This window comes from Miscanthus floridulus, chromosome 8 (assembly GCF_019320115.1).
Source record: "Miscanthus floridulus cultivar M001 chromosome 8, ASM1932011v1, whole genome shotgun sequence".
NCBI classification, from domain to species: domain Eukaryota; kingdom Viridiplantae; phylum Streptophyta; class Magnoliopsida; order Poales; family Poaceae; genus Miscanthus; species Miscanthus floridulus.
The window spans coordinates 57,234,946-57,244,163 of record NC_089587.1 but is presented as its reverse complement, the minus strand read 5'-3'; the positions used below and the strand labels follow the sequence as shown (position 1 = coordinate 57,244,163).

Sequence of the window (9,218 nt, the reverse complement as noted above, 5' to 3'; positions counted from 1 at the left end):
GACTCCCAAATGCAGAATCCGAAATGGACCTCATTTTGGAAAAAAAAATTGGATGATGTTTAGATCCATTTGGTAAAATGGTGGGCCAAAATCCAGATTTTTTTGGATTCTGACAGGAACTAAACAGGGCCTGAGTTAAATAGCGATGTTTGGCGGAGCTAAAACGTTTCTAGTGATAACAGTGGAATAATCAGCAATATTATAGTGGTAGATCCTTGAAAAAGCTGTAACAATAGTTTAGCAGAAGCTATGACCGTACTATATAACATACTAAAGTATTTACAACCACGAAGATCACCGAAGATGTGGTTTTTCTTTCATTGGTCTTTTTTCCCTGCCCTATATCTGTCTCGGCCGACGGCGACCGGCGGTAGATTACAGGGCGTACCTGGCCAGGTGTGTTTACTGGCGCAAAATGATCCACGTCAATTTTGACAAATGACAGGTACTGCTGCTAGCACAAAGATACTCGTACTTCTATGGCGTTGCGCAGTGCACGTACGTGCTTGTGCTCACGTGGTTGCTGTTTATTTTTCTTATAAAATAAAAAATCCAACGCTTCTGCTTTCACTAGGGAGGCGAATGGAATCCATCGAAAGTCCAACACGGGAGGAGCTGAGCACGAGAGTCAGTCAGGCCTTTAAGTGGCCCAAGAGATAAGCTACAAGAGTCAATGGATTAAGCCCACTGAAGCTTAGGCCCATCATGGCAGGCAGCATTTTTGTGATTTTTAACTCGCACATATCAGAGTTGCACGAGACGAATACAGAGGAATTGCAGCATGACGGGCCAGCCGAAACATTAATTTGTATTGTTATTCAACTTAATTACACATCGATTTCACCGGTACCCAGTGACCCAGAAATTACCGAAACTTAATTAAACCAGACATGGAATATGAAACGCCCTTAGCAGCAGTAGCAGCAGCTACTCCTCGTGAATAACAGATGCAGAAACATATCACACCTTGTCAAACTATTCCAGCTCCCAAGAGGTCCTCATCCGAGCATAGTACCAGGTTAACACAAAATCGTTGGTTCTACAGAAGCATGTCACCCCGAAACATACACATCTAGCAAAGAGGAGCAACCACCTTACTGTGGTCTAAGCATAATAACTTGTAGCATGCAGGTCTCTCTAATTAACTTCTATTACTGTCCGGCAGGACCAACAAGGACTCCCTGCGCAGTGCCTTCCTGCTTGCCACCTTCATCCTCAGCGTCATTGTCAGCCTTCCGGATCCTGATCTTGTATTTGAGCTCAAACTCGGTGATCTCTTTCTTCTTCCTCTCCAGTGCCTCATGCATGCGAGCAATCACCTCTTCAAGGCCCTCCTTATTGCGCTTCACAGCAGGCAGGACCTCCTTGATGGTCCGCTCTACCAGGACGCCACCAATCATCCTGTAGCACCGCCTTGAGGGATCCAGCGGCTCGATCGCACCGATCACAAGGGAGTGCTCACTGACCTCCATCTCCAGCTCTGTGATCTTCGTGTATAGCTGGTTCATTTCGGTACGCATGTTGGTGTAAGTGTTGGCGATTACTTGTTCATTTATGGCTTCTTTGCCTTCACCACCTGTTCTGCTTGCCATTTCCCTAGTGATGCAGATAACCGGAGAACAAAATCACTAATGACAAAACTTGTGAAGAGACAAGCATCTTTTAAGCACAGGTGCTTGCTAAGAGTTCATCACAGCGTTGGAGGCACAAAATAAAACAATTAAAGCCAAACACATTGACATAGAAGAAAGACATTCCTGTAGCACTAAATAGAAATCTATCATAAACATCACCAAGGAAGCAATATAATCAAACAAGCAGAAACCAAGGATAAGGAAGTTTTTTTAAAAAATAGTGTTATAGTTTAAGAAATATGAGCAAAGGGGGAAAAGAATTTATACGCTATGCTGCCAAAAGTAATGTTCAGCACTTTGTAATCACCTCAACAACCATTTGAGCAATCTTGGTTACCTGCCTCTCATAAATCATACTATCAGAATTTGCCTCATTTTTTGCAGGCAGTATTTGGCTGTGCACAACTAAATAACAGTCCTGCCTATTAAGTGAGTAAATTTGTCCTCGCAAAAAGAAGTAAGTAGATTTACAGCTTGTTCAAGATGTAAGGAGGAATACGTTATAAGTTAACGATGCACATCCTAGCTGTCAACCGTTTTATGAGTATATAATGGTATAATAAGCATTCAAACACCGGCTTCATGCTCCCTGCTCTAACAGAAATGAGAAATGACAAAAGAGTAACGTACCGAAAAAGGACAATTTGCTAACATCAACATTTAATGAGCATAGCAAATCCTATTAGAGTTAAGTGAGCCCAGAAATCAGTAATAAAAATACTACTACATAACACAAACTTGCCAAGAAAGAGAGAAAACTTGCATAGCAGAGCAATTCTTCAGCCTAGCATCTCCTAGCACCATTCTCCGTTACTACTGATGCAACTTTACTGGCACACGATCGATAATCCGGGAAAGAAAAAACAATTCTTCCTCCCAGACACAAGCACTAGCATCACCTCAAAGCAGGACTATTCTGGATGCAAGTGGGAACTGTCAAAAGCTAATTCAGGACACAAATTTCTCACAGTGGTTTGTTCAGTAAGAAAGAAACATAGGGACCCCAGACACGAATTTCTCGAAGTTGGTAGGCATAACACATGTATAGACTTGTAATTAGATCAGAATCAGATCCGAGTACATACAGATAGACAAATAGCTCAAGCTAGGGTTGGGAAGCTCGGTTTCGCACAGCAGGAAGGGAGGATAAGGGGTGCGCGTACCTGTGGGTGCTCGTTCGTCACCGGCGAAGGGGCCGGCGGAGACCTGGGCGCCTGGCGTAGGGCGGCGGCGGTCGCGCAGTTGTCCCCACGAGCAAGAGAGAGCACGGCGCGCGCACGCGGCGTGTACGGGAGAAGAGAAGGCACTGGGCAGTAGGACTTTGCCTGGGCCTGGGGCAGGCCTGAAGTGGGCCTGGATGGGCCTTATTCCCATGAGCCCATGACTGCTTCTGTGGTGAGATAAATTTCGGAGGAAGGACTTTGTAACATAACTGGAAAAAACGTATGTTCTGTCGAATTTTCTCCGCGATTTTACGAGTGTAGCGAACAAAAATGTTTCGCAAATCGATCCTTTGAGCATGGAGACGGATGCAATAGAGTAGTTTTGAATCCACATTTATAATACAACATATACTAAACTTGTATCAAATTATAAATTATCACAACCCGAAAACCACACTTGTTAAAACCTTTGCTAACACCCTTATGAAAGCGTAAATTGTGTTTTGGCCCTAAACTTTCAAGCTGCAATCCTAGTTGCAATATGGAAAAGACTTCTTTGTCTCTAAATCAAACAAGATGTGATCACCAACAACCCATTGTTCCGAGATGGCTGTCCTAAGTCGTTTTGATTTTAATCTACCCGATCATCAAACATAGAAACCCCAAATGGAACCCTAACTGCCCTAATAAGATGTTTAGTAGCCCACAAGTTCAAGCCACAATGAAGCGCGCAGAGACTTGTCATAAGATCTCAACTTCAAGAGCAAGAAAGGATCAAGTGCCAGATGCAATGTAACCAAGGCAACTGTTCGGAGTATCTACCAACAAAGGATAACCTGATGGGTAATTTAATTTTACTAGAACAAGAGCAGCCTAAAAACGGCAAGCAGAGCATAATATCAAGTCTCAACTTCAACTTTTGTACTCGTGGTACTGCCGTTAAGCTATTTCAGATACAACCATGGTGGTCAATTGAGGAAGTCTCAAGTTCGACTGAATTAACAGAGGCGAGCCTTTTAAGGGCCCCATCACCTGAAAATGGCTCCCATTGTTAATCCATTTAGAGATGGTAGTGTCTTCGTAAATGGATAGACCATCTATGAAAATTAATGTGTATTTTTGGACACAATGATATATTCAACCTCTGCTAATCCAGAGGTTGTCTCCTAAAATCGATTTTTAGTAGTGTGTTTATGATACACAGGGGTAATTCATATATATTGTCACTCTCAAAATTTTAACCAGACGTGATACTCTAGGAGTTACAACAACACAACATGCTTAAACCCGGAACAAAAACTGGTTCTTAAAGGGGTTGTGACCCATTGTTATGGCTTTTTTTAAGTAGGAAGGGTCTTTTCTATCTTGTTCACTGCCTCCGTGTCATCATGTCATGTCATAGTCGCTGTTGACATCAACAGGTGATTGGGAAGTTGAAAATCGGATTAGAGATTTAAATACATTGAAAATGAATAGATTTGGGCTAAAAAGACAGCCCAATAAAAACTGGCCTAGACCGGTTTACCTAAAAGATACAAAGTTAAGCTAGATTCGTAGTCAATTCAGCAACAGTCTCTCTAGCAATGGTGCCAGAAAGCTTGTTGGTATAAATTAGCGCACACAGATAAATCAGCAAATATACGGATACCGCTGTAGCTTTCACCTAGAAGTATTTCAAGTATCGTATCCACAGTCTAACTTAACTAAGGGTAGCAACAAGGTTAGGATGAATAGGAGCATAGAGAGGATAACTAAGGTTATCTAATTCTGACTTTGGTAAGCTATGTCTTCTACTATTTAATTAGGGACATTACTAGCGAAAGACACCAATAGAGGATACTTTCCTTCGTAACCGGGACCTACTTGTCCTACATAGGGAGGTGGACAACAAAGGATTCAACGAGGCTATAAGAGTCACCCTCACGAGCTACCACCGATCCAGAATGCAGGGTGCATCCACGATTAACCGAAGTCTAAGAACCATGCTTCTACTTACGATTAATACTTTACTCCCCATAGGAAGAGAATAAAACACTCAAAAGAGTTGCAACCTTGATGAACAATTTAAATAAAATGCTTACTTGAATCAGAAGTTGATTATCAGAGGAATCTTAGAGGCAAGCTCAGATAGAACTTAGATCCGCTAAGGTACAAGTCGTAGAGAGAGCATTGACAAGCCGACATCTCCTCCAAACTCTTCCCTCACTCTTTATCTCACTATTATTTACAAGACTAGATCATATGGATGACTAATCTTCTCTTGATAGCTAGCTCCTAACAAGGAGAATATGAATTAGGGTTTCAGAATGGCTCCAGGGAGGGGGTAGGGGCTGCTATTTATGAGGGGCGTCTGGCACCCTCCCCCTCTAAGTAGCCTCATTGGTACTAAACTTTCCACCATATCTCATTAAACTGCACATGGGACCTTATGGGCCAAATTCAGAATTGAGCCCATAAATGCATAGCATGGCTGTATCTCGTCCCTCTATTTGAACCGACGTCGAGCAACGATGTATATTGATCCTCAATGGCGGTGGAAGAACTAACGTCGAAGTAGAGACTAACCAGTGAGACCCACGGGCTGGCCGGCCTATAGGTGGGGCTGGCTAACCCCACATGTCAGCCATTCGTGGTATGCTTTGGTGGACTGCCTTCTGGTGTGTTCTGGATCCTTCCCAAGTAATTTACGTTGTGGATAAACATGATTTGCTTTGACGAATATGTCCACCTTGACGGTTTTCTGGATAAACCCTGCTAAAAACACAGATTCCTCAAAACTCATGGGATTTATTAGTTTAAACCCATAAACCTATGTTTAGTGATGGAATTAAGTATATATGCAGATTATGTTGATAGTTTATAATTAGTGTTAGTGACCGTCAACAGTTATACTATGAATTATAGTTGGACATGAGCCACCGTGCACTCACCTGATCATACGGTGAATTCAATACATTGTCCAACTTGAATTGCAATTATGCACATCATCATTGGATGATGTGTTGTTTGCAATATATGTATCAATATATCATGTGATGATCTTTAGAGACTTGCATGACTTAACTTGAACTCCAAGCAGTGTCATCAGACGATATGCCATGTCTGACATATGCAACTCTGGATCATAGGGTGAACACCAGTAGCTGACACATCTTCAAGATGAAGTCCTCGGTAGTGTCATCAGATGATACGCTGGTCTAAATTAACATCATTGTATAATATGTTTATACTTAGAACCGAACACATAGTAAGGTAACATCACTGAATGATCTATTGGCCTTGATCGGTTGATCCATGGATATCTGGACTTGATTTTTGAGATCCTTAATGATTTTTACCTTCCAAGTCCAATCTTCAACTACCTGAGCTAGCTCAGTCTTTCACTTGGGCGCATCCCTCTACTAATCTCGGTTCAAAACTAGGCCAAATTACTAGTCTCGGTCCCTCCCCCCTTTAATAGTACGACCAAAAGAAAACAAAGACATATTCTACTTCTAAGTTCCTCCTGACACCAAGTTGTACTTAGAATGTATAGAATCCTTAGTCTTCTTGAATACAGTTTGCTCCATACATAGAATCCAAAATTTTGGGCAAGAATAACATGAAGCCATAAATGTGATTAAGCAATGCAATTGTGAATTCTTATTATCCTATGCACACCACACTTTAGTCACATAGCATTGTGTTCATCGTTCACCAAACAAAAATTGGGCCCTTGTTGTGTGTTCAATTACAAAGTTACCTTTTTTTACTAAAATCTATGCGTCATGTTAGTAGCAAAGTTAATTTTATTTTAGATTGTGAGTGGATGCATGATTCCATATATATGTTCCTCAACAATTATTTTTGTTTTACCTTGTGGCAAGCGTGGAGAGTTCCTCTCAAACAATTATTTTTGTTTTTGAGTTGCATGAAATCATTTAAAAGTGCTCCATCACCAAAGTATTTTACTTGTTGGAAATATAAGACCTCATTGATATGAAAATATGCATGTATATGAGAAGAATTATTGAGGCATTGTGAAATAATGTAGGTAAAATAATGCTGATATGTGTTTCTTGTTGCCTATATGGTTCATATATTCTTTAAGCTACTAAAGGCTACCAACTAGTCAAATATAATAATGTTTTGGTAGTGAATAAGACTCTATATGACCTATTGTTTGCATTTTTTGGAAAACACTAGTGTTAATACTAAAGCTCGTCTTACCACCTTTTATGTAGTTTTATGACAAAAACAACATTAGGATTATGAGAGCACTTGCCTAACTGGATGTGTGCACCTGCCAAATGTTTGATATCAGAAAAGAATGTGTGCTCCACTTTTGTCTTGTTTGATAATCAAAAAGTGAAGTTAATGTATGATCCATGTTCCACTTTAATTAATTGTTAATTATAATATGTGTGGTAAATGTATGATTCTATGCTCTGTAAGCTCATATGATCATTATATATGTCATCTTGATATGCCATTATTTCTATTTTCAAAAATATGCCCTTGTTTAATGCTGTTCAAAAGGAAGTTTTGTTCCTTTATTAACATATCAAATACTCAACTGAAGTTGATTTTCTTTGTTTTTATGCAGAACTAAATGAAGCATTGAGATCTAGAATCTAGAATCTAAAACTTGCTAACCTTAGTTCCTCATCTAGCTTACATCAACAAATGAGCTTAGCTGGTGGCCAAAGTTCTATCTTAACAAGAGGGCTTACAAATGGCTAATGTATGTGCCTTATTATATAGGAATGATGTGCATATGAGCTCGCATATGGTTCATCTGGAGCAGCTTGAAATACAGGAACAATCATTAGAACATCAAGAGGATAAGGCAGAAAAACAACCACAAGAAAATAAATATCAGTTCAAGAATCAAGATCCATTGTGGGACTTGTAATAAACTTATTTTCTTTTTCAGATTCAAATAATGCGCCTTCTTCTCATGATGAATCCAAGTTATGTAGTCCTTCATGAAACCTCAGATTACCAAGTGTGATCTGACTAAGCATGTTCTTGTAGTCACTACATAGACATTGAATTTCGGTTGAACTCTGAATCATTGCATGCTTTTTTTCTCGGCAACTTTAATGAATTTATCCATTTCAACATGGAAAATTAGCTTCCATCTTAATGCACCGTACATCTATGATACCCCATCCATCTTTAAGCATATTGGATAAAATTGAAAATTAACTAAAAGATTTAATATTAATTTCAAACCCCTATAAATATGGTAGAGAACATATATAATTCCACAATTAAGAAAAACAATTTGTGAGAAAATACGATCATGGCAACAATTTTTATTCAAACATGAAGTGAATTCTCATACAATGAGAAACTAGTAGGCCATCAATTAATATCATGAACTTGTAGGTAAATAATGAGAGAATCTATGTTCATTCCCTACTCATTGTAAAGTCTAAATAAAATCGTTCAATGAAACTTGAACCTTGTCCAAATAAATAATAAACTCTAACCTCACTCTACCTAGGTAGCATGTATTCACAAATCAATTCATTAATGTAAGTAACAAAATATTAAGATTTTATAATTAAAGCGAACAACTTGCAAGGAAGTAAATACCAACAATTAATATACAATTCAAAAAAAGGCGTACCCAGTGCAGAGAGCTCCCGCTCTGTGCAATGCGAGGAGACCGCGACTCGAACCCGGCACCCTCCGGTCACAGGCGGTAAGACTCTACCGCTTGCACCAGGCCCGCCCTTCAATTAATATACAATTCAAATCATAAAAATAATTATTTTAAACTCTTTCTGTCTCTCCATGCATATTTCTAGGTAGATGACTAGATCTAGATCCAAAACCAATCTCCATCCAAAAACTAACTAGTAGACCCTAATAATCATCGCATTGGGGCTAAGTAATTAATTAGAGAATCTTATTCCGATCCCGTACTCAATTTACCCCAGGAAATCAAAATATTTAATCTACTTTCATGTCTAACTTCCACACCACCAGGCATGGAGAGGGAAAAACCAAAACCTAATTAAGCAAATAATCTATCCCTAAATTAGATTGGCCTAAACGTGCCTTCTAGAGTCACCCACTCTAAACAAAACTTCCTCTAATAAGAGCATCTCTAAGAGTCTTTCTAAATCTCACTCTCTAAACTATCATTTGGAGAGTCATTTGCATAAAAATCATTTTCTATATCTTTTTACTCTCCATAGTTTTTATATATCTCACGCGCACTCTACAGAGCCATTCTCATCTTTTATTTTTGGCTAGCGAAAAATTCGGAGTAGAAGATGTCTATATTTGTATAATCATTTAGAAAAGTTGTTGGATATTAGTTTTTCACCAAAATCTCTATTCCTAGCATTTAGGAAGGATTTAGAGAATCTCTGTGAGATGCTCTAAGATTTACAATTCGATGGTTTCTCATGCGAATTCTCCAGGA

The 9,218-nt window shown here is 39.3% G+C and overlaps 1 protein-coding gene across 1 annotated transcript; it reads right to left on the bottom strand.

The window, feature by feature from the left end:
* Window positions 1–896: 896 nt before the first annotated feature.
* On the bottom strand, window positions 897–2,952 carry LOC136472172 (prefoldin subunit 2-like). The gene is made up of 2 exons (XM_066469907.1): window positions 2,798–2,952; window positions 897–1,596 (listed from the first exon to the last, which is right to left on the bottom strand). Exon 2 carries the CDS (start codon window positions 1,590–1,592, stop codon window positions 1,152–1,154), a length of 441 nt encoding a protein of 146 aa, XP_066326004.1. The 5' UTR covers window positions 1,593–1,596; window positions 2,798–2,952; the 3' UTR covers window positions 897–1,151.
* Window positions 2,953–9,218: the final 6,266 nt, after the last annotated feature.